Source organism: Drosophila mojavensis, unplaced genomic scaffold (genome assembly GCF_018153725.1).
Source record: "Drosophila mojavensis isolate 15081-1352.22 unplaced genomic scaffold, ASM1815372v1 contig_136, whole genome shotgun sequence".
NCBI classification, from domain to species: Eukaryota; Metazoa; Arthropoda; class Insecta; order Diptera; family Drosophilidae; genus Drosophila; species Drosophila mojavensis.
This window is the reverse complement of record NW_025318667.1, coordinates 14,927,133-14,954,498: the sequence shown is the minus strand read 5'-3', so window position 1 is coordinate 14,954,498 and position 27,366 is coordinate 14,927,133. Positions and strand designations below refer to the sequence as shown.

General features: G+C 40.0%; 1 protein-coding gene across 1 annotated transcript; it reads left to right on the top strand.

Moving 5' to 3' along the window:
- Window positions 1-21,021: 21,021 nt before the first annotated feature.
- On the top strand, window positions 21,022-23,233 carry LOC6583874 (protein giant). Its single transcript, XM_032732270.2, has 2 exons — window positions 21,022-21,234; window positions 21,317-23,233. Exons 1-2 carry the CDS (start codon window positions 21,183-21,185, stop codon window positions 22,786-22,788), a joined length of 1,524 nt encoding a protein of 507 aa, XP_032588161.1. The 5' UTR covers window positions 21,022-21,182; the 3' UTR covers window positions 22,789-23,233.
- Window positions 23,234-27,366: the final 4,133 nt, after the last annotated feature.

Sequence of the window (27,366 nt, the reverse complement as noted above, 5' to 3'; positions counted from 1 at the left end):
CAGTACATCTAAAGGATATTTTTCGCCTCAGACATTCGAATTCAAGTCGTAGTCGAATATAAAGATACATTATTTGATTACGGTCGAGTAATAACAGCGTAATATTCCTTTACTGTCCAAACTAAGCTATTGTTAAATTAAAAAGAAAAATATATTTTCTTATAGCATTACTAACATAAATGTATTCGTATAGTCGTAAATTTAAATATGCATAAACTTCTATAACCATATATGGAAGTTGGTTAACAATGTAAAGAGATCATAATTCTGATATTTTGGAACATCTCTTTTTTTTTCAAGTTTCCATTACCTAATTATTACATAATTACTGACTCTTTAAGGTTATGACGAGCAGCAAAGATCGATGGTATCACCTCATATTTGATAGCTGTAAATCTCTTCCAGATAAAAAACTGACGCGCGCCATTTTTTATAAACATAGAACTTTAATATGTATGTTTATAAAGTTTTCCTAAACGAATACACATATAAGTATACATTAATTGTTTTATATAAATAATATATATTTATTAAATATATATTATTTATGTATGTTAGTTATTGTCTTTAACTACAAGTAGTATAGTATATATACTAAGCACTAAAATTAATACCCGATTTGTAACATTTTTCGTCGTTATAAAGAGGAGGAAAACATAAATTCATTGATCAAAACTCGAGTATTTTATCTCTAAAACTGTAGATGCTATAGGCTTATCTGGAACGTTGATAGATATACGATAGAGAGACTGATATTATAATATTGGATTTTCTATTATAAATCTCAAACATTAAATAATCACGCTACAAAAGATATAGTAAATTCCGATTCACAATGCTACATATATTTCCCCTATTTATAAACCACTAACTTAAATGCTGAGAAATGGTCGTTCTGAAAATCATTTTGAGACTACAATAATCGATTTCCTTTGCCTGCATAAATATGTATAAGAAATCAAACAATACTTCTCTAAGCTATGTATATAACTGTGCCTTTTGCTAGATATCTGTTTAAGGATGAAACTGAATCCACAAAGTTTGTTAAGGAAAGACCAATTAACTAAAGGGGTAGTATATGTAAGATATGAACAGTTTTATAGACAAGTAGATTGAACCTTCGAAAAACTTTAATTGCGGTTAGACTGGCCCTGGCGTTGGTTTACTAAAGGGGTTTACTAAAAAGGGGTCAGCGACAAAGGATTCGTTTGGCTGTGGGCGGTGAGGCAGATTGTCAAACAGTTTTGTTTAATTTTTGACACGTGTGCCGGACTTTGGGGTTGATTGGTTGCATGAATATGAACATAAAATTGCAACCCCGTCGCTCGTGCGGCAATTTCAACCCCCTTCGATGCTTGTACAACCCTTGCTCAATCACAAAATGGAGTCGACGGCACAAATTTGGGACGTTAGTGCAAATGGCGTTTGATTCGTACTCTTCACTCTGAGCATATTACGAGAAAGAGAGAGAGAGAGAGAGAGACGCTAAGCTCCAGTCCAGAGGGAGCGATCGTTAAGCAGAAAAGGATAAAACAGAGTCAACAGAGACAACGGCAGAACGATCTAATTGCCGCATGCCTATGAATTCCCTAGAAGAATGGATCAAGTCAAGTCAAATAATGATGCATAACCCGGTAGGCAAGTGCCAAAAGAAAGGCGATAGACAGCAGAGACAGAGAGGGAGATGAGGCAACACAGATAATCCGCAACGAACAACATCATTTTCTTGTAATCAATTTGCTAAAGAATGCCAAACTACAAGAGTACACTGTAAAAAAAGAGATCAAACTGGCATTCAGTTGAAATGTCAAGAGATCTTCGAGATGCCAACAAACAACGGGCGGGCGTTAACCACACAAAAGGTCGATCGTGTGCCTTCACCAACACCAACACCACCACCGCCACCACCATTACCAGCAGCAGCAGCCAATTGTGTATATATGTGTAGGTGTGTGCGTGTGTGTACTCTTGGTCACGTGTAGCGCACACTCCAATGGCAATGCTGTGCCTTCTGCCGGGCAGGTGAGAATTCTGGTATTTGAAATTCGATTTCAACCCCTTTGCTGATCCCGCCGATCCTGATACACTGCGATTCGCCACCTTTATCAATGTTGACATATCACAAAAAAAAAAAAAAACTGTTAACTGCGAATCACAGATTTTAATTTTTGTTTACTCATCGTCATAATCCTTATGAGGCGGCACGATCGCTCGTTCGATCGCATGCCAAACGTATGCTGAGCACGTGTCTTGGCTAGCCTAGTATTTGCATTCGACTCTGAGGACTCGCAATTGGTTAAGTTTGGGGCTTTGGCATGATCAATGAAGTTAGTTTTTAATTTTACCTCTGCCTTTAGTGTGGGCCAATTTCGAAGAGATTTTGCATAAAAACTGAAGGCGAGATCAGTGATCATTAGTAAACATTCTTATGAAACGAGGCTAACTATTGGCTGGAGTTATTCATAGGTAGAGTGAGTATTACTCGTACTGATCGTACGTCTAAGTGACCTAAAAGATAGACTTTTCAATTCAACTGATAAGCTCAACTGATCATATCAACTAATCATATCAACTGATCATATCTAATGATTAGATCAACTTATAAATTCAACAAATTAATTGATTAGATACATTATTTAGATCAACTGATCATATTAACACATCATTTCAACAGATCAGTTCAACTGATCATATCAACAAATCAGTTCAACTGATCATATCAACAGATCAGTTCAACTGATCATATCAACATATCAATTGAACTGATTTTAATAATTGATCATATTAACATATCAATCGAACTGATCTTATTAATTGATCAGATTAACTATCCAGATTAACTGATTAATTCAACTAATATCATCGACTTTTCGATTCAAATGATCAGCTCAATCGATCATATCAACTGATCTAGTAAACTAATTCAGTTTATTGGTATAGTCAACTGATCTTCTAGTCAACTGAGCTGATCAACTTTATGTGGGCATGATCGTTCCAGCATCGATCGTTGGTGAGCTTGAACTATTGAGCCGACAACTAAGTCTTACTTTAAGAGGCTTGATCAGTGCTTGCCCGGTGATCGTTACTTAGACCAATTTGCTGAGCTGATAATCTTGTTGATCTAGTTCACGAGAGGCAAATATCGCGCCCGAAAAGCAGGACAAAAGTTCAGGCTTTAAGAGGGCTTGATCAGCGAATGTTACCTAGCCTAAAACCTCGAGGCTAGATAATCTTACGGATCGAAGTAAATGTCACAGGCTGCTCAACTAATTTTTCAATTGACCTACAAAAGCGATGGGAAAACGGTACTATACAATTAGAGAACGAGACAGAGATAACAGAGAAAGAGAGTAGGCTGCTGCTGCTGCTGTTGCTGTTGTTGCTGGTAATCTATAGGATTTACGTGAAACTTTTGCAATCGTCTCAGTGCATAACAATAAATTGGAACTTATTTTGCGTGTATTTGGCAATATACGAGCAAAACTGGTGGCCTAATCTTAAGTACGCGCCTGATCCGGGCCACTCTCCCCGTCTGCAGTTTTGAGCGTAATCTGAGATTAAATTAAAATGTCGCAGGCGCGCATTCATAATCGGGGCCATGAAACACTGCTTGCTGCTGCATAATCCAGCGTCTCCGGGCCTAATCCTTTCGCCGACTCAATTGACTAGAGCTACCTGCGCGCGCTCTCTCGCTCACCGTGTGCCCGGGGCCAGGGCGGCGAGGCCATGCAACAGGCGCGCTACACACGAATTAACCTGATTAAAATTGTATTTTTCCCAAATTTATGGGATTAAGTTCCGTTCAAGTTCCTTTAACTCGTTTAAGCTACCGGATTTAGTTCAAGAGCGAGCCACGCACAAGGCCCACAAAACTTGGCCCTTTGGCCAATGCATTGAGCCGCCTGTGAGCCGATTTTTATTGGGCTGGCTTAATTAGCACAATTGTTTACAAAATTTACCTTTCGTCATGCTGTCGACCCATCGCTCTGCCTCTCTCTCTCTCTCTCTCTAACACTATAGCTCTATCTCTATTTGTCGCTGCTGTTGCAGATCTTGTCGTGCCTCTGCACTGTGTGAAATCCATTGCACGCACACGCCCACAGCATGAACCAGGCCAGCAACGTGTGAACCGGCCAGCTTGAAATTCTATTTAAAAATTAGTCTAATCCACAGCCAGATACTACCGAAAGTAGTGCATCAAATTGCCGACCAGGCCACGACTCGCCTGACCTGGCCTGCGCCGTCTCTGTCTGTCTGTCTGTCTCGCTTCGGCTCTTTATTGCTCGCATTTCCCTGTTTGCCTCTTGTCATTCCCCTTAAAAGCAATTAGCTTATGCAAGTACCTTTCGAACCACAGAACCCACAGACACTACAAAGGACCTTCGCTCCACAAAAGGTGCGCGGTTTTTTTTTATTGACCCCATTTTTTTTTTATTGTTCATAGTTAGATCATAGTTGCGCAAATAGCGAAGAATCTATTAGAATTTCATTGGGAATAAATGTATATTAATATACATTCGTCATCTGATTTTAGTCGGAATTAATCGTATATCTACCTTCATCTGTTATACAATATTATTGTTTGAGCATTACCCTAGCGTTTTAATCTAAAAATTTGAATCGAGTTAGCTTTTAGACAGTACCAGAATACAAATGTATTTAATTTTGTATTTATTTACATATCTGTGAAATACAATATTTTGTATAATATAAGGTATATATAGCTAATATATGCTTAATCAATCAACTTAATAAAAGTTACGCTTTTAGTATAAATATCGAATAGTATATACTAAATAAAAGTTAAATGATCGTAGATCGTTTATTATAGACTACTAAATAAATAGATACATATATATATATAATTTATTTATTAGAGATTCGCAGATTAATCTAAGACTAACTCTAATTTAAGATAGGTCTAATGGACCTAAGACTTACATAAGAATTTTGATTCTTAATTTCGTTTTAGTTTTATATTAATTCTACTCTATAAAAAATAAATTCTATATTGGCGCCTTCAACTTGTTATGTAGAATATTACAGAGATCTGAGATAGAATCTGCTATTTTTTGTGTCTTAATCAGGAATCGATTTCCTTTGACTGCGTCAAAATCAAATTTACACATTAAAATATATATTTTTAATTTTATACATGTTTTTATACCCTGAACCCATTTTCAATGGGAAATCAGGGTATAATGGTTTTGTTGAAATGTATGTAACAGGGAGAAGGAGGCGTGGCAGACCCCACAAAGTATATATATTCTTGATCAGGGTGACGAGCTGAGTTGATTTGGCCCTGTCCGGCTGTCTGTCCGTCTGTCCGTCTGTCCGTCTGTCCGTATGTATGAACGCGTCGATTTCAGAAGATATAAGAGCTAGAGACTTCAAATTTTTTTTAAAATGTCCGTAATTACAGCGCGCATATCAAGTTTATCATTAAAAATCGATAACTCCTCTCGATCTTTTTTATCGATAAAAAACCTTATCGAAACCCAGTTATAAAATTATATCTTCTACACCTTTATTGCTAGAGTCTCCAAATTTTTAATGTATGCTTATATGCAATTTATACAATTTCGGTTTTTGTTAAAATTTACCCCCCACCTCTAAATTCACCCCCTCACCCTCACTTTTGTAAAAAGCGTATTTCAAACACTAGAGACTTGTGCTTTGGCAATAACATGCATATTCATGTTATAATCATAATCTAAAAGTTTCATGAAGATCGTACGTCCATAAAAAAAGTTATTAAACAATTAAGTTCTCATAGTAAGCGCACACTGCAGCCCATGCGTGTTTATGCGTGGTTGCTTGTATGTGTATGTGTGTGTGTGTGTGTGTGTGTGTATGCGTTTGTGTCTGTATGCGTGTGTGTGTGTATGTGTGTCTGTATGCGTGTGTGTGTATGTATACCTGTGTGTGCGTACGTGCGTGTGTGTGTGTGTGTGTGTGCGTGTTTTTTGTGTAAGCTGAAAGTCGCGAAAAAGTATTGAAATATCTATTGCTCCAAGGGTTCAGGGGATCTCGTAGTCGAGCAGTCTCGACTAGAGCTTTCTTACTTGTTATAATTATTATTATTATTATTGAGTAATTTGATTCTTATGCTAATATTAGTCTGTTGAAAAGGAATAATTGAAATGATTTTTCCGCCCTAAGGATTCACTGATTCTGGTTCTAAATCTAAACCTCCTAGAGAAAAAAATTATATAATTAAAAAAAAAATTTGTTTTTGGTAATTTTTGGTTTAACTTTCAACATTATTATGATTTAAAAAAAAAGATTTTTTGTGCAAAAATTTATCTTTTGAAAAATAAATAATTATAAGGAGTTTATTTTGCAATACTTAAGAGGGTTTTATTTAGCTTAATATTTAGGGACTTTAGATTCGATACCAAATCTTGAAAAGTAGGATAAATAAAAAAATATAAATTTTCAATTATATTCCTTAGGATTTCTGCAGCTCAACTGGTTTAGCTAGATTCATTGGCATTGCCATATATATATATATTGCAGACATATTTCAGTTCCGACTTAGATAATAAAGGGCCTCTCTACACGCTCTCAGAAGCGATCTCGCATATGCAAGGCCTTACGACCAGCAATAACAATAATAATCGTAATAATAACAATAATATGTTCGAGTCAATACTCTAACCACTTCCGCTGTGCAGCTGAAAGGGCTTAGGAGGCTGCGACTAGGCCACAAGGGGCCATGTCCATTGGCGCCTGTGCGAGGATGTGGCATGTGTGTTACCAAGAAATCCAAATAGAAGAAGACGAAGAGAGAGAGAAGAAGAGGCAGAAGTAGATATAGACGACGACACAAATTTTGCGCTTAAGCAAATAATAATAAATATTTATTTTGAAAAACAAACGCTGGCCATATAAAGAAATGTATATATGTATGTATGTACGTATGTTAGTATTTCCCAAGGGCCAACATAGGAAAACAAATCGGTAAAAGAAACACGTGCCCACTTAATAACTGTACCCGTTCCCTAACCCAATCCCTATATAGTGAGTCGACTCTGTGTGTTTGGTTGCTGGGCGCACAGATCGGTGGAACGTTTCATTCATCTTAGAATAACAGAAGTCGTCGCGTCGTCAATCTGATGTGCCTATGCGTTTTCCCCTACATAAAGTTGCAATATGTTGTGTATTAGTGGACATGGACCGTGCCCAGAGATCAGCCCAGAGCTGATTTCGGGTCATGTCCGGCTCGGTCAATGGGCAGAAGGGAAGAGCGCGTGCGCGGGCAGCGAGCAGCGGAATACGCCCCCTCGAGATTAATGAGAATGTGTGTGCGAATGTGTGTGTGTGTGTGTGTGTGTGTGTGCTCGTCATTTGTTTATTCAATGTGCCCAAGCGTCTACTGAATCCTTTGACATGCGGCCGTATGGACTCGGTTTTCAGCTGCTGACCAGACTGGACATTGGGCACTGGGCTCATTACGCTGCATTCCACTTAAGCATGAGTTGGCCCTTTTCGCTTTGTCGCAATGATAAATGAGGACCTCAAGTAGCACTCTCTCCATCTTTCACTCTCTCTCTCTCTCTCTCTCTCTCCCTCTCTCTCTATGTCATATGAGCCGACGCATATATGACGAAAATCATTGCAGTCGCCACATTGGCAGCATTTATGGGCTGAAGTTTGCATTTCCCCCGAACAATTAGTGACGCAGAGAGCGACAGAGGGATAGGGAGAGAGAGAGAGAGATGCCTCTGGCTCGTGCTTGTCAAACAATTCCACAGCGAGTGGTCCCTGGCTCAAACTGAATTCCTATAACCATTTGCACTAATTATCGAACGTTGAGCGCCTCGCAACATGAAACGCAGCCCAGGCATTTGCATTTGCATTTGCATTTGAATTTGAGTAAAGAAAGTTCATTAATCAACGGGCAATGATCATTAGTCGAGTAGTCAGTCCTGTACAGTTGCGCTTTTGTCAGATAATTTGCTGGAAAACCCCGATGCTAATTGTCGTTGCTGCTTTGGTTCCTCCATTTGCAGAGCCTCTAACATCTTGAATGGACCAAATCGAAACTCTTTCTTTAGCGACTTTTGTTGTCTGCCTCGGTTTGTCGAGCAGCTGATACGCCTCAGTGCTCTATTTGGCAAACAACTGAATGCCTTTGCTCTCCCGATAATGACAGCCAGATAAGTGAATGAACCAAAAAATAAATAAAAGGGCCCAAACGGGCAGGAAGTGCGGGCCCAGGTCCGGCCATAAGGAACTCAATGTCCGTCCAACCGCATCAATTCCACTTGCTTGGCCACAATATTTTGGTTTGACCCGCCATCGATTATCTTATAATATTTGCCAGATACAACAAAAAAGAATACGAACCGTGCTCGAATTTCTAGCTTATTGACAAATATTTCTCAAGACATTTCGAATTTCTATTTGTGCCCTATCTGCCTCGTCTATCAATGGCAACAACTGCAATTGTTTGTGGCCGCATCTACACAGGTTTCACTGTACACACAAGTGCGATTTCCATTGCCAAAGGGCTTGAGCATCGTAGTACCTCTTTTTCATTCATTGAGAAGGCTATCATTTCTTAGGCGACTATTTTTGAGAAAATCATGAAATTTTCTCAGGCGTTGGCTTGCTCAAAATAATTCATTTCGAGATGTTTCTTATATGAATGGCTTAGAAAAAATCTGAAAATTATAGAATAACTTTAGCAAAACGTTTTCTGTTGAAATCTATTAATCATTTGCAGCCCACAGATCAAAACAATATTGAAGGGAAAACATGTTAGATGTATGAATGTTGGACTTGAACTAGGAAATATGGCCTCCATTACTTTTTTTTAGGAATAGTATCAATAAAGAGTTATCCCCGAAACCATTGCAAATGAAACTGAGAACATGTAAAACGGGGCTTCACAAACCCCCATACGGTATACATACATATTCTCGGTTTCTTTCTGGGGAGTTGGGCATTTTATTTGTCCAGTTTATATAAGGTGATCTTATCCTCATTTCGGATTCTTTGGATGAACATCATTCACAGAATTAAATGTTCATCTTTTGTAGCTTTTGTAGTTGTAGCAAAAAAAATTTAATAAAATGATCGATTATTATCGATAAACAGGATAAGTAAAGTTTTATCGGAAAAGAGATTTATGAGTTTATGCTGTTGGCAGGAGGAGCTATTCAAGATTGCAAGTCTCTAGTTGCAATTCGCAATTACGCTTATATGAGGGAGTTGATGAACATAAGGACGTGACTAAAACAAAACCATTATACCCTGATTTCCCATTTTTAATGGGTTCAGGGTATAAAAACGAGTCGTCTCTTAATGTTGTTCAAGAGCGTATAGGATTTAAAAGCTCTGCCACACCTCCTATTGCCCATTACATATATACAAACTAGGATATATACAAATTCGTATATATGTATACATAGGGATAAAAAAAAACCCCTTTCTGTTTCTAAAAATATCTCCGCCATAAATAAATATTAAATATTCTATTGCTGCCCCAGTTTTGTGCCCGCTTCATCCTCTGCCCAATAGGCTCCTATTTAGCTCCAGCTGCAGACATGTCTGCGCATGAAATCAGCTGCGGCTGCTCTGGTTCTGGTTCGTAATTGTGGGCTTGGGGATTGGGCCAGTTGCCAGTTGCCTGTTGGCTAGTTGGCTAGTTGGCTGAGTGCTTGGGGGCAACCTAATTTTGGGCAAACTAATTCAACGAGATGTCTGCGCTATAAATGTGTCAACGCGTCAAATTGATGAATGCGTACGCATTGTGTCCATCCGGCCACAACAAAAGGTCAACCGCAAAATCTTACTCACCATTCCGCAGATGGCCCACTGGAGTGGTAACGGGCCCTGACCACCCACACCCACAGCCACCGCCACAGCCACCGCCACATGGGCAGCATGCTGCGGGCTTAATGCATAAAGGGGTTGCGGCTGGGAATTGACAACAATTGTTGGGAAATTGCCAAAAGTGACCAAAACAGCGGTCAGCATTGCGCGCAGAGCCTCTACATAGCAGCAGCAGCGGCAGAGGCAGCAGCAGCAGCGGCAGAGCCCCTTCCCAACCATGACACGACCATCCGGTTTGTTATCATTAAGCAACAGCCAAAGCAGGCGCAACCCTTTCAATGTGCCATGAACGTGGATCTGAATCTGGATCTGGGTCGGGGTCAGAGTCGGAGTAGGAGTCGGAGTCGGAGTCGAGGTCGGGGTGGGAGTCTCTCTCGAATAATGAAAATGCCATGCGTTGTCGCTGTCTATTTATTTATTAAATGCAAGCCCCATTCGCATAGGGTGGGCGGAAGAGCGAGTGAGTGGATAGCAGATGAGACAGAGAGACAGACAGAGAGACAGACCGACAGACAGACAGAGAGACAGTTAGAGAGACGGGGACAGGCGAGACGCCCACACTGAGGGTCAGCTGGCACAGCTGTCGCATTTTCCCTAAGCCAAACGTCCATCCGGCTGTTCGTCCGTCTGTTCGCCTGTCCGTCCATCCGTTTCTCATCTTTAATGAAGTTTCAGCGGCTGCGACTGAAACTCGTTTCGATTTTTGCACAAAATGAAGTTAAAGTGCTGCCTCTAGCTGCTGCTGTTGCTGTCAATGGTGGTTGTTCTGCTGCTGCTTGTGCTGCTGCTGCTGCTGCTGCTTCTTCTGCTTCTAGCTGGCTGGCTGCCGCCACGCTGATTGGCTGAGCTAACAATTTCATTGAATTGCGTACGATATTCCATTTACGATCAACTTGAATCGAATGCAACGTAAAATGGCGCAACATTCACGAACGCCATTGCTCAACTCATTGCAACATGGCGCAGATCAATCGAAGGGCGATCTGAAATCAGGAAATACATATGTACACATACACATCTACAGATGCATACACAATTGTATTAGTAGATGAATTCCACCATTCTGGAAACTAAAGTAAATTTGATTGCCCAGCCTCTACTCTTAAAGTAGTAAACGTCGCAACTTGGTTTTTCAAAATTATATCTAAAATTTACTTTCTGCTTATTGTAATGCCTCTCTCAGCAATTCTCATGCAATCAATTTCCAGCACACATTTTATGATTTCAATATTTTATTTATTAATATTATATTTATCCTTTTTATCAAGCATGTTCTCTGCCTCCTTCTACATCCGGTTCTACATCTTCTGTCTGTTTCTTTGAAAAGCATTCTTCTATAACCTCTTGTTCTTTCTTTCTCTTTATTTATCACTTTTTTCTCCCATCTGCTTATTGTCATTCTTTCTCTCTCTCCCTCTCTAAGAATGTCTTTTTCTTAGTTTATTTATATTCTCTATCTATCTATATACGTATGTAAATTTATATTCTCTCTTCTCTTGATACTTTTAATTCCTTGCCTCGCTCATATTTCGTCCTCTTTTATTCTTCGCTTTCCCTCCCTTTCTCTCTCTCTCTCCCTGACACACTCTCTCTATTTTACTAACCTCGCTTTTCACTCTCTCTATGATCTCATTTTCCCCCTATCGCACTCTTTCTGATTTCATCTCCATTTTCTTCTCTCTCTCTCTCTTTCTCTCTCTTTCTCTATCTATTTCCCAATATATCGCGATCTTTCTTTCTCTCTGTATCCCTTTCTATGTATGTTATCTCTTCTATTTAGATTCTATTGCTTTGCCTCTCCATCCCATAACTTCTTTCTTTTCCTATCCCCTTTTATTTCTCCAATTCCTTCCTCATTCTTTTCCCCCTCCCAATCTACGTACATCTAGTTCCTGTCTAACTTTACCAGTTTCTCCTTTGCTCTATGTTTATTTGCAGCTTAGTAAAACATGAAGCTTTCTTTTGAATATGACTTGTTCATTTCTTGTCTAATTTCATCCATTCGATGTACTTTGATCATATTAAGAAATTCTGTTGCACAATTGAGGCAAATATTTGGCCAAGACTGCATTTCAGTTGGCGTTGGCTTTGTGACACAAAAGTCAGGCAACCATTTTGAAAGTCTAAGTCGCTTGTGGACTTTGAAAAAGACGCCTAAGTCGGGGACTTAGACAAAGCCTGGCATTGGATTTGGATCTGGCCGCGGCTGTGGCTCAACAGGGATCGCTGCACTTGTGCGCAGATTACGCCGGCATCTTCACGTAATATTATGCGAGATTAACTTGGCACAGTCGAAAGTCGCACCTAGAGCTGAGTGTGTGAGTGTGTGTGCCTAAAACTTTGGCCAAATATTTGTATTGGACTTCCACGAAGTGAGCGAGCGAGAGAGAGAGAGAGAGAGAGAGAGAGAGAGAGTGAGTGAGTGCAAAGTACTTGAAGAGTGACTGTAAAATATGATCAAATGATATTTTTTTCATAATTTTTGCCAAGAATTTTTGGGAACGAACAATGCACAACAGTTGTTGATACTGACGCACATTTTGCCACCTACAAAACTCGAGTGACAAAAGGCTTAAATCGCTTAAGGAGCATATAATCTGATGGATTTCAGTTGCACGCTGAGTACCGTTTTTAGTTTCATGTGAAAACGATAGAAGTAGAAGAAGAAAAAACTGAACGGAACTGAACTGGGAAGCAAGGAACTCGGAACTCGGAGCTCGTGGGACAAAGGAGGGCAAAGAAGTTAGGGCCAAGCCGGCTTTAGAGGGTTAAATGCTCATATTACGCTCGCTGGCCAAGAGTCAGCCAAATGGCCAAAAAGAGTTATGCGGAACGGTAAAACCCGGACTTAACGCTTAACCTCACTTGATTCTATCGTGCTCTTCCGTTTTCCAGAATAGATCCCGTTCGAGATGAAGATCGTGCGAATTGACAATTGACACAATTACCAAAGCGAGAAAAGGATATGAAATGCAGTTCGCCTTCTCTCTCTCTCTCTCTCTCTCTCTCTATATATATATATATATATATATATATATATATATATATATATATATATATATATATATATATCTCTTATTCTCTGTCTTTCTCTGTCTTTCATTTTGACAGCAATTGTCTGGGCCAACAAAAAGGCACTCACTATGCGCTCTCCACATTGTGATATATGCATATGCATATCTATATAGACTGCTCTGTCCTCCTACTCCTTTATCTAACGGGGTTTTGTAGGCGGCTTTGCGTTGACAACAATGCGTCCAAAAACAAACAAAAAAAAAAAAGAATAAAGAAAAAGGTGTTAAAGGTTTTGCGGAACCGCTTGATAGATGGACCGAGAGCATTCCAGACTCCGTTTCATCGAACTACTTCATAACTGCGGCTTATGTGGGCCCGCTTTGATTAACTCACGCAGTCTTTCAATCAGTGCGATCACTCGCTTCTCTCACTCTCACTCTCCCAGTCTCTCTCTCTCTCGCTCTATAGCTAACGGTTTTGGCTCCCTCACAATGGCTGCTGGCAGCTAATCAACGGCAAAATGCATAAAATTAAGTGAACTCGGAACAATGAGAACCTCGCAAAGGGTATGCCATAAAGGGTCTTAATCGGGGCCTGAGTGTGCGGGGCACAGATCTGACACTGACATGCCTGTCTGTCTATCTGCCACTCTCTCTCGCTCTCACTCACTCTCTCTCTCTCTCTCTCACACATTGCCGTCCTGTGCTGAGTTATTAGAAATATTTCACATTTGATTTGAAGTTACAGTTGCAATTGTTATTGGACATAGCTGTACCATCTCCTCATAACTGTACTCGCTCGATCCCACATACACTCTCTCTCTCTCTCTCTCTCGCTCTGGGTCTCTCTCTCTCTCTTGATGGCACGGTTCTCACACATTTGGCGACAGACAATGCCCCTAAACGTTGACAGTTCATCAAAACGAATGATGCATGCAAAATTAACGCTACTCCTGCTCATACGAAAGCAACCAAAGAGAAATACCCTACAGTGCGTGTCTGTTCGACTGTCAGGCAAGACTTGGGAGTATGAGCTATTTATTATGTGTGAGAATAGATAGATGAGATTGGTGATTGGCTCAGATATATGACTGTACTTGCTCAATGTAACATGTAATATACATATATGTATATGATAATCTTCAGAATGATATATTTATATATATAAGAATGATATAGCTTATGTTCCATAAACAGTTAAATTAGATATAATTCCCATTTACATTGAAAAATCTATTAAAATGCAGAGCTTAAAGAAATTTCTGGAAGTTTTATATTGGGTATATGAAGCCTTAAGAAGTCTTTAGTCTTAATATGAAGTCATAGAATATTATCGTATCTATATACATATTAATTTTCTATAATTCATATATCTATATTTATATAATATTTGCTCATATTTTACTGTAGACTTATATAATATTTTATACTATTGCTACTCTGTGTCTACTCACTTTCCCCGTGTAAGGACACTCTGTGTGTCGTCTAGGCCGCTTCGAACCCGTTCGACGACATTGTCAGTCTCTGATGCACCATGAAATGTTGCATTTCTTCTTGTCCGGGCCATTGTGCCGGCCATTTCAATTCCAACAATTTTTGTGCGAATGGGCGTGGACAGACACAAACTGCTACTCCCACGTTGTGACTCGGCTAGTCCTTGGACTCGGGTCCTGGGGCGTTGCCGTTGCCGTTGCCAAACAACAGTTACAATGCGCCTGGCGTAAGGAAGTAGCTAGTTAGCTGTGCCCATTTAAATAACACTCTCCGACCGGCTATTCAGGCTCTTGTACAACAATTTGACTTCACTTCCAAGACATCCGGGTGGCCACAGAGGCGTCATCCATCAAAATTCTATATCGATTGATGGCCGTTTAATCTGATATCATTGTAACATTTCTATATACATAGAAGACAAACTGTTTATAGGTAGCTATAGCACGTATTCGATAATATAAGATCTATATGTATAGATATATTAAATGGTATTCAATCTATAGATAATGCAACCCATTATCATATTTGTCTATATTATGGTCAAAAGAAGTTTTTGAATATATATTTTGTATAAGATTATATGGAACCAGTATATGGTATATGATCTATGTATATCTATATAATATAAGAAAAGGAAAATAATATTCTAATAAAGTAGATAAATTTTATAGCAAAATATACTTTAGTCAAATGCAATTGATGGTTGTAGACAATGTTTGGGCCGAGAGCAGGATTACCGAAACCTTGGGCTGACAATTAGCATTGCAAGCTGTGTCCTTTGTGGAAGTGTCGAGCGTCTGTGGCTGCCAGCAAATGACATCCTTGAAGGAGTAATCAAAACCTCACTAATTGGCAATGTAATGCAATACTTGAGCGAGGCCATTAGGCGCGACTTATCTATATAGAAATTAGGGATCGGTGCGCTTCAATGGCTCTCCATGAATGAGCTGCGAGTCGAGAGTCGAGACTCGAGTCCGTCTGTTCTCAATTAAAAAAAGATGCCATAATTGAGCAGCATTTGGAGCAATGGATTGGGAAATGGAAATGGAAATGGAAATGCGAATGCGAATGCGAATGGGATTATGCAGAGCAGACGATAATAGTTTTGGCAGGGACCGCAGCAAATGTCTCGAGTATAGGATAACAATTACCTAAAGGATTTGACCACGGATACGGAAGCTAACGCAGTACCGTACTTAACTTGTGTCTTTTATTTGGATTTTTTGTTGTGTTTAGTCTTTGCCATTCATTTTGGGCATTTGCCATTTTGCGATACTTCCGTGACGGAAGTGTCTCGACCTGAGCCCGGGCTCAGTCGAGTATCCTTTGGTCCTTTGCTTGTTTGTATCTCTCTCGCTCCATCTGTGCAGCGGCTCTTGGCCATTATCTGTGCAAGTGTCTGGCTGTTTGTGCATTTTGCATATGAAAACAAACAAGTGAACGGCTGCACATAAGAGAGGTAAGGTGTGTGGAAGAGAGCGAGAGAGAGAGAGAGAGAGAGAGAGTGAGAGCGTAACACACTTCAGTGCGCTTTTGTGGCATTTGAAGCGGCACACGTGTAATCCTTGGTCACTTCCTAGACACTAGACAGATTGCTAATAGCATTGCTTCCTCATCCAGCTCTCTCCCGCTCTCCCTCTCTCTCTCTAGGACTGCAACTACTTCTTCATTAGCCTTTAGCTAGCTGTGCACTTCACCTGAATTGCTTGATGGGCTTATGGTACCAAAATGCAGCTAAACACAACAATTTTTAAATCATTTTTAAGCCACGTCCTCGCCGCTGCCCGAGTCCGTGTGCAATCCTTTGTTTCGTAACATTCCGATAATGCCATTTCCTGCTATTATTATTATTATTATTATTATTATTATTATTATTATTGTGGATATTCCTCGACTAGATTTGATATGCTTTAAATGATGGCATGCGGGCAGGTAGAGGCCGTCTAAATTATTCATAGAGTCGACTTGGCATATCATAAACAGTTGACAAACATACTAAGCCCGTCTCCTATGGCCTGACAAAAGCCAAGGAGTTAAACCCGATTCCGCGAAGTCGAGCCGCGAAATGCCGCCAATAACGGAACTCAGCCAACGGCCAACAATAACCAAAAACCCTTTTAGTCAATTAGTCGCTGATTTTCTTTGTGCTCGACGTTTTTATTTTGTGTTTTTTTTTTTTTTTTTTTTTTTTTTTTTTTTTTTTTTTGGCTGAAATTATAATACAAATCGCATTCACAATGAGAGGCCGCAGGGCGAACCCTTTTTTGGCAGCGTTTGACACGTTTTACGATGCGTCCTAGCCAAAAAGCAAATTACACCTCTTTATATATACATATATATACATATATATATATGTATAAACTACCTATATGCAGTTTTAGATAGAGCTCATCCATAATTTTGACCTGTAGGTTTTTTATTTTTCGCCGAAGTGTTTTCATTATGCAATAAAAAAACGTTTGCCAAATGCAGCCTCTTCTGGTGCTGGAAATGCTTAGCGAGCTATCTATGGCAGCAACCCGTTCGGAGCGCCCTACCTGGCCAATTGTTTTTGCTGGCATTCCTTTCTTTTTCGTGCATAAAAAACACGCTCAAGGACGCCAGGACGAAAGGTAAAGGATTGCACAAATATTGCATCTTTGTTGCCGCGGAACGGCAACCAGCTCAATTATGTCTATCTTTGGCTTTATGGCATCTGCTGTTTCGCTTCTTCTATTTTTTACGGTCCGCCGGCTACGGGCATGGTTATATTTTTTTTCGCTGAATCTGGTTTTTACGGCGAAATTTGCAACTCTTTGGCAACGGACGCGACTTTTTATGGCCAGCAGGTAAATGGCCAAATCAATGAGCTCTTTTCCTTTCCACATATGTGTATATGTGTGTGTCTGTGTATGTGGGTGGGTGTATGGTTGCTCTGCGTTTTAGTTTAATCCACCATTTTTACGGTTGGATTAGCGCTGGATTAGCATAAGCTCGCGGTTTTTTACTGATAATTAGGCAGCGAAATGTGCAAAATCTTTTCGCGATTGTCTCTTGTTTCAATTGCCATTCAATGGGGCACTAAAAAGTGAATGAGCTGCGATAATGAACATCATTTGATTGATAGATATATGTGTGTGTATGTGTGAGCTATGATATAGGACTATCAGCCTTTTCTAGTGGACCCTTGCTTTAGGCTGACTGTGGAAATCTCTAGGGGAAGGAGTCCTGCATTTATTTCCTAGGGACGGTGTTGCATGTAGAGACGGAATACTTGTATTGGGCTGACCGTCAAGATCTCTGTGGGAAGGTGTCCTTGTGGTCCAAAGTAGTGGAGCTTATGATACTTTACATTAATTTCCTGGGAACGGTGTTGCATGGAGAGGCGAGAAGTCCACAAGCCGAAGACTTTGAATGAAGTAGAGTGCCCGAGTAAATATTCGATTCGATTAATACCCAAAGATAGATGAACTAAGTGAGGCAATAAGGAAGAAGTCGAAATAAGCTACAAATACAATTTATTACTAAAGGAACAAAAAGCAAAAAACGTGACGTTGTTGCTCAGAAATATATAATAGTACAGGAATTCTGGATTTAATCTTCTAAAATCGAATATCCAAAATTCGCGCAAAAATAAAATACGACATAAAAATATAAAATCGAATTCAGAACGCTGAATTCCTGTGCTATTATATTTTTTATTATTCTACACATCCGAAATATCATAAATATCTTAAATAATCTACTATCAATGATTCGCAATCCATTGTAATTAAGCAACATATAGATAAAGTCATAGTAAAAAGAATCTTCCATTCAATATAAATTCATCCAATGTCTTCCAGTCCGATAGCAAAGTCCACAAATGAACTTAAGTAGGCCTAGTTATAGAAGATATATAAAATATATCCTTAAACCCCTTGAGTTTTTCTAACATCAGCTGGTCTCTATCTATCTATCTTCTGCATATTTTGCTGAATCATATATTGTTTAGCCAACTAGAAGTAATAATTCAACAGTGCTAAAGGTTTAGTCGACTAACTGGACATTTCATCATGAGCAACCTTTTGAGTTATATGATTCTGATATTTGGCCAGCTATTGACACACTTGAGGTTGGGCACTTCCGCCTGTCGCGACATTGTATGTTTTTACAAACGTTGAGTCGCAGAGCCGTTAGCAGGGGCTAACAGTTAAGTAAAGTTAAACAAAAAAGGCTAGCTATCCCACGGTCAGGGCAAAGGATGCGCCGGGACAAGTGGGCAAATAGATGGATAGATCGATACAAATAAACTGGGACTGAGAATGGCGACAACACTTGTTTGTCGGCATGAATCAAAATTCGAGTGATTGGCCAAAAGCAGCACGATTTGGCCTTAGCGCGAGCTCGCCCAATGTTTCCAGGAAGGCTTTTTGCTGCTCGCCCGGTTAAGAAAGGATGCGCTAACGCGCGAAAGGCTCGCCAGCCTAATTTTCGTAATTTGTCACGCACAATCATTTGTGTAAGATGTGCATAAAATTTGCAAACACACACCCACACATGCACTCACACACACACACATTAGTCTAGGCTGATCAGCAAAAGGATTTCGCAGACAAAAGCGCAAAACAAACGGATTTAACTATTCGTAACCCTTGGCCTTAGTAGCCTCGCTCTGTCTAACTACCTCTCTCCCTCTCCCTCTCTCGCTCTCTGTCTGCCTCTGTGAATGCTCACTCTTTCGTTTCTCAACTTCAAATGCCCGCTGTGGCATTGGCTTAAGCCGTAATTGCTTCTAGAACAGCTCCTAATATCGCCTCTGCCCTAGCCTCAATTGAGCTCAAATATTTATAATCGAATAGTTAATCTTTGATTTTTATTCAAATTGTTTTCTATAACTTATAGAACTCAGATAGCTATTATTTGTATCTTATATATAAAATTCTCGTGTCACGGTGTTTGTTGCCAAACTCCCCCGGAACGATTCGACCGATTCTCACGAAATGTTGTGTGCAGGTCGAGTAGGTCTGAGAATCGGCCAACATTTATTTTTCATGGCCCTAAGCTTAAAGGATGGGCCACCATTAAATTCTTTTTCTTTTTTGACGCAACGACCTTACGATATCATTCAGTGACGCAATGTACAATGAAGCATTGATTGCTATTAAGGATCTTTACATTGTCATGGAGAATTTACCCAGTAGGCTTGATAACAGTGACAGTTTTCGGTCATGCTCTCAAGTTATTCATGCACATTTTATTAATACGTAAACGTGATTAATAAATATAGGCAATCGAATACGATATTACGTCACTGTTTATCACCAAACAGTTTTTCTACTTGATTTATTTATGTTTGATCAACAGAACACTTAAATCTAGAGGCATGCAAGATAGAGGCGCCCACAAAAATCAGATGCAGAAACGCAACAAAGCAATACGTGCATCTTAATTGCAAGAGGCACGAGATAAGCGAAGAGAAGCGCCCAGATTCGAAGTCAATAGACGTAGAGGAATTGGCTCACAACGTCCATAAGTATTTCGAGCCTCATGTTGAGTATTACGCTCATTCCAAAGTGATCATTTGTACATGGGCCAAGGAATGCCCGCACCGCCATGTCCTTAAATTCAAAAATGAGCCGATCGGGATGTGTTGCTCATCAGGAAAAGTAAAACTCTCAGAAATTAAAACATCGCCGGAACCATTGCACGGCTTCCTTATTGGTACTGGTATCCAGATTCCTCGCTGTTCTTGCATTAATCTGTATTTTCTTTTAAATGTTATTATTATTAGTAATAAATAAAGCATACTTCGGTTGTTTACAACGCTTTTGACTATAACTGCATCCCCACAAACTTATAGTAAATTAGTTATTTTGTATTTAGGTACAAAATATTCCCTAGAAATAATGGATATGGCAAAACAACGTTTGCCGGACCAGATAATAAAACTATATAATTTTATACATAATAATTTCCTTTTTTTCCTGAGTAAATTGTAGAATAATGAAACGAAGAAACCTAATAAATATATTGATTTATTCATATTGAAATCATAAATAAATACTTCTATATATACCATATATCTTATATATATAGTTTATATATCATACATCATATATTTCATATATTCACGCTGCTAAAAAAAACCCAAAAAAAAGAGACATTTTCCCGAAATGAATTAGGAATAGAAAAGTAACTCGCAAGAAATTGTAATACGCCAAATGGAACCCAACAAAAAAAGAAGCAAGGCACAAAAAAATATAACAAAAAAAAAATAAACAAACACTTTTCGCGAAAACTGCATAAAACTAATGCAAAACGACGGGAGAAGAAAAAAATCAGCAGCCGAGGCGGAAAAATATGACGAAAATAGTGGAAATCGTACAGAATAAAGGGTCAAGCGCTGGCAAACCTCAACAACCCTCGTAAAACCCTTTGAGGCTGTGCGAGAGTGGGAGAGAGGGAGAGAGCGAGCGAGCGAGCCTGACCGCATACAAGTGTGAGCGAGTGCTTGAGCGAGTGTGTGAGCGAGCGACAGAGTGAGGGAGTGAGTGAGTGTGCGACTCACCCCTTTGCCTTTGCTCTCTGGCCCAGTGCGCTGCGACTACCTGCGGCTCCTTGTTGCGGCCGCCATTTTAGTGCGAGTGCAACGGTAAATGAATGAATCGAGCGGCCGCTGCGTCGGCGTATAAAAGGCGGCCGGAATGTCGTTTTGAAATCAGTTAACGTTCGACAACGTCAGCGTGTAGACAGACGACACACCCACACACACAAACGCATAAACACGCACAGCAGCTAGACTCGACACCACACACACACACACACAAGAACAGCAACATTTTTGAGCAAGACTTTGGAATAGCAGCAAACATGTTGATGCACGAGAAACTCTTAGCTGGGCAGTTCTTTGATCTAAAGACTGGTAAGTGTAGCCACGCCCCCTCTTATCAATGCCAAGCCCGCATTTTAACACTCTCTCTTTCTCTCCCCCTTTTGCTGTGCAGATCGCAAGCCGTTGCTGCATCATCATCATCATTCCCATCATCTGCAGCAATATCAGCTGCCCCACAGCCAATTGCAGCAATCACACCACCTACACCACCATCAACAGCAGCAGCAGCATCACCAGCAACAGCAACAGCAACAGCAGCAACAAGCATCGCATCTGACTTTGCCCAAAATGGATCTGTATGCCGCCTACGCCTATCAGCAACAGTTGCTGGGCAGTGCAGCCGCCGCCGCAGCGCTCAGCCAGCAACAGCAACAGCAGCAGCAACAGCAACAGCAGCAATCTATTGCTGCTGCCGCTGAGGTGCTGGATTTATCGCGTCGCTGCGACAGCGTGGAGACGCCGCGCAAGACCCCATCTCCGTATCAGACCAACTACAGCTATGGCAGCGGCTCACCTGCCGCCTCGCCCACAGCCATTCCCAGCAATCTGCTCTACTCCGCACAGGCAGCCGTCGCCCAGCAGCAGCAGCAGCAGCAGCAACAGCAACAGCAGCAGCAGCAGTTGGCTTCACTCTATCCGGCCCTTTACTACGGCGGCAGCATCAAGCAGGAGCCGAATGCCGTCGAAGCTGTGGCCAAGTCCGGCAGCAATGCCACCGCCAGCCTATTGCAAACCTTTGCCGCCGCCTCGGCTGCAGCGGCCGCTGCTGCTGCCGTCTCGGCTAGCGCAGTGGAGCACTCGCCACGCCCGGCCAGCAATGCCAGCACCATGCAAATCGATGTCCTGGAGGCGCCTCAGTCGCCGCCTGCTTCAACCAGCGATAGCCAGCTGCATGGCAGCAGCAGCAGCACTGCCACCCACACGACACCCACCAGCAGCACCACAGCACCACTGTCCATCGCCGGTGGCGTGGATGGCAGCAAGAATACGCGCCCGTTCAAGGCCTTTCCCCGTGATCCGCTCGTGATCGCGGCCAATTTCGCTGCCACGGATGTGTTGCTGGATAATCCACGTGTGGAGCGCTATACCGAATACCGTAAGCGCGTCCTGGAGCAAATTCGCAGCTCCAATGGCGGCTCTCGCACGGTGACCAATCCGAAAATGCGACGCACCAACTCGCGCAGCGGCAGCGTCAATGAGGGCAGCAGCTCCAACAACAACAGCGAAAGCGAGGATCGTGCCGCCGCCGAGGAGTCCAGCGACTGCGATTCCCATGCCGGCAACTTCGAGAAGCTATCGGCCCCAGCAACAGGCGCTGGAGCTGGAGCTGGAGCAGCAGCAGCAGCAGCCGCTGCAGCCGGCACACTCAGCGGCAGCGGCAGCCAGGTGAAGGACGCGGCCTACTATGAGCGTCGGCGCAAGAACAATGCAGCGGCCAAGAAGTCCCGTGATCGTCGTCGCATCAAGGAGGACGAGATCGCCATTCGGGCTGCCTATCTGGAGCGTCAGAATATCGAGCTGTTGTGCCAGATCGATGCGCTGAAGGCTCAGCTGGCCGCCTTTACCGCCAAAGTAACGGTTTAGGCAGCAATAGCCAGATCGCTGTTATCGATAACCCGAATCGATTGCCAGATTGCCAGCTGCTTGTTGCGTTGAACGCGTTCGAGTCTCAGTTCCGTTTGGTTTCCACAATTCGATTTCAGCATGTTTTTTTTTTTTTTTAATCTCAAGGAGGGGCAGCTTATCTGTGAATACTTTCATACTGTTTCTTCTATGCCACTTTGAAGCCACACTCACTGCTTCTAATTCGTACAGTCTGCGGTTTTTCTATATTTAAGTGCATTACTATTATTTTTTTTTCGTCTCAAGTATTTTAAGTACTTTAAGTTCTAGGGCTTTTAGCGCAAAATCTCACCAGTTAATTAATATAGACAACTAATTATCATATTGTATAGTACAAGAATAATTTCTAAGCAACACTTTTTTTTCATATCTCTAAGCAATACAAATAAATTAAAAAAAAAAAAAAAATAACGTCTGTTTCCTTGATGGGCTGGCGCCATCTAGAGTTTGAGGTAGCCTTGCGGCAGGGCAAGCAGTGCAGCAGCCAGCTTTTTGTCATTCTGCTTACGATCTAAGTCCTTTCGTTCGAATTGGCCACGCTCGGCGAGCGAGTAAGTACATTAGCTATAATTGATTAAAATAGGAGAATTTAGCCTTAAAACTGAGAAGGTATGAGTTTTCAACGATTTGCCACGCCCCCAATAAACGCATCTATGGTTAATCTATGTCACCTATGTGCCACTACGTGTAAATACATATGTATATAAAGATCATGTATATTTATTTATTTATTTATTTTCTTAAAGCTATTGACAAAAATGAGAGTCAATTTTAATTTAAAAAAGCCTATACAAAGTACACGATATAATTTCAATAGTAACACCAACCCGATGGGGGTATTTTATTTGCCAGTCCGGCCGGCTATGCCCACGTCTCACAGCCAAATATGGTCAGTGATACTATTGAAGCTATGAAAAGAAAGTGTTAGTAAGAAAACTTAAAAAAATAAAATATTAAAATGTAGGTTATTAAACAATATTTAGCATACTTAAAATAATTCTTAAAATAATAATAAAAAATAAAAAAATAATAATAATAATAAAAAAAAAATAAAATAAAATAAATAAATAAATAAAAGGAGTTAAAAAAAAACAATAATAAAAAAAGAAAAAAAGAATAAAATAAGAAGAGGTAAAGTATAGAAAAAGAAAAAAGGCCGGTAATAAGAGAAGTTGCAAGAAAAGTTAATAAAAAGAATAAGAAATAATAAAAAGAAAAGAGTAATGGAAGAGCCAAAAATAGAGTATAAGAATAGAATTGAGAAATCACTAACACAACATTAGCAGCAAAAGCGTATGCCAATGCTTATGCCTGGGCATTGTGAGTGATTTCCCTAAGATAAGCTGATAGTACACTTTTTATTTTAGGAGGAGAGAGCTCTAAGGAAAAAACGTGATAATATTTATTAAAATTAACACAAAGAACATGAAACGCACTGTGCAAAGAATAATCCCTAGTGCACACAGGTAAATGAAGCGGACGATAGTGTCTAGTTGCTCGGGACGGAACCAAAAAATTTAGACGACCCAACAAAGAGGACGAATCAATATCACCACTAATCAATTTATGCAGAAAAACAATTCCTAAAATTGTTCTGCGATTGGTTAGCGATGGAAGATCAATTAGCTGGAGCCTACTATGATAAGACGGTAATCGTAAATTACTGTCCCATCTAAGGTCTCTTAAGGCAAAGAGAAGAAACTGTTTTTGGACCGATTCGATACGATCCTGATACAGTTTATGTTGCGGAGACCATACGACAGAACAATACTCTAGGATAGGACGCACAAGCGAAGTAAATAAGCGCTTGGTAATAAAAGGATCTTTAAATTCCTTAGACCAACGTTTAATAAAGCCAAGCGCACTTTTGGCTTCATTAATTATGGTAGAAATATGAAGATTAAAGTTAAGTTTACAGTCAAAGAATACACCAAGATCTTTGACTGTAAAGATGCGTCGTAAGGAATTATTGCTAATTTTATAATCAACAATTAGAGGAACGGTACGACTGAAGGTCATTGTCATACACTTTGAGCAATTTAGGTCAAGCTGGTTTGCCACACACCAAAGTTGAAATGCATTTAGGTCATCTTGAAGGTGAAGATGTCCATTTGCCCTGGAGTATGGAAGGCAAAGTTTTACATCATCAGCATACATAAATATAGTGGAATACGAGATACAACTAGGAAGGTCATTTATAAAAAGGGAAAAGAGCAATGGGCCCAAATGGCTACCCTGAGGTACACCAGACGAAACAAAGATAAGTTTAGACATAGCTGTTCTCAGCAAGACTCTTTGGGTTCTACCCGTTAAATAGGATGAAATCCAAGAGACAAGACTGGGTGAAAATCCTAAGCGTTCAAGCTTAAGAATTAGTATGTAATGATGTACTGAGTCAAATGCTTTACTGAAGTCCGTATAAATAACATCGGTTTGCATTTTTTTGGAAAAGCTGTCATTAACAAGCGACGTGAACTCAAGTAAATTAGAGGACGTAGATCGATTTTGAACAAAACCATGTTGAGATGGTTGAATAATCGATTTGCAAAAATGCTGCAAGGCCGATGTTATGATTTTCTCAAATAACTTCGGAATAGCAGATAATTTCGCGATGCCTCTATAATTGGAAATATCAGATCTTCCACCTTTTTTATATAAGGGAATGATGAAAGATTCTTTCCAAATTGAAGGGAACACAGAAGTATCCAAGGACAAGTTAAACAATTTTAGTAATTGTGACTGAAGAGAAACACTGCACTCTTTAATCACACAACTAGGAATATTATCAGCACCAGGAGAGAAAGATGATTTCAATGTCTTAATGGCTGCAGCCAGAGAGGATGCAGTAACTTTGGGAGTATTTATAGATCCATATTCAGGAAGAGAATTAGGATATGAGTTGCTGTAGAGATCAGCAGAAGAATAAGTGGATTGAAAAAATCAGCAAATAGATCAGAGGAATCATTGCAAGTTTTTTTCACCTCCAAGGACAAATGAGGACGGCAAACCAGAGGATTTACGCTTCGAGTTTACAAATGAGAAAAATTGTTTGGGATCACGAGTAAACTGACGTTTGCAACGTGTAAGATAATTCTCATAACAGCTAGAATTTAAAAGATTGAAGTTTGACTTGGCAATGGAATATTTGGACCAGTCAATACTTGAACCAGACTTTTTGTAATTTTTAAAACATTTAGTTTTAATGTTTCTCAAGTTCGAAAGAGTTTTGGTGAACCAAGGTGGCTTATTTGAAACTGGCGAAATACGGCGGAGAGGGACACAAACATCCAGAATAGAGTTTAAGGTAGAATAAAAAAACGATGATGCTAAATTAATATCAACCGACTCATATAAAATAGACCAGTCTGTTGAATTAATTAGTTCGTTAAGCAAAACGAAATTGCATTTACGATAACAGCGACTAAGTTTAGAAGGCATTGGAGTATTAGAGGGAGGATTGTCGATAGTTAATAAAACCTCTAAAGTGGGATGATATATATCCTCAGGTAAGGAGAAAGGAGTTGATCTCGCGACATTAATTAGCGAATCATGATTAACAAACACAAGATCAAGAGTGCGATTAAGATGGTTTGAAATAGAGTTCATCTGAAACATAGACAGGTTAAACAATTCATCAAAAAGATAGTGATCAATTGTCGGAATAAAGTAATTTGCATTACAAGTTGAAGACCAAGAAGTGTTCGGAATATTAAAATCACCCAACACAAGAAGACAATCTCTATCATTTACATGTTCATTAACTTGTTTAATACAATTTATGTGGTGAGCATAAACTTGTACATCAGAAGAGGGAGGGATATAAGAACATGTGATGTATAATGAGCACGATGGCAGAGTTAATTTAACCGCTATAATCTCCACATCATAAAGGGACGAAAAGGTAAACAATTCAGAGTGGATAATGGACTTAACCGCAATTAACACCCCACCACCTCTGCGCGACGAACGGTCGAGTCTATAAATAGTGAAATTACTTGAAAGAATTTCACTATTATGAATATTACTACTTAGCCATGTTTCAGTGAAAGCGATAATATCATATTGTACACTGAAACTATGCAAGAAAAGACTTTTAAGTTTTGAGTTTAAGCCACGTACATTTTGATAAATCAGGGACAGCTGAGAAGAGGTTTGTAAGTAATTTAGTTTTTTGGTACAACGTTTGATGAAGATTGCACCGAAGGTAAATTTACTGAAATAGGCATCGATCTGTTACGATTTTTGGGTTTAAATTCATGAACAACTACATGAGGTGGCCAGAAATTAGGGTCACAAAGGGTTTTAAAGTGTTCTACAGGCACATTGATTTTGAACGAAGCAATTTCACGCGGTGTCGCGAAACTAAACTTCGATATAAAAACATTAACCGGAATCTTATTTGAGATAAAAGCCGATACTGCCTCAATGGTAGTGTCAGATGAAAGCCTAGATAAGAAAACTTGCTTTCTAGGAGAGACAACAGATAAGGTAATGCTATGAGAGGCTGACTTATTGACACTCATTGTTTGAGCAACAATA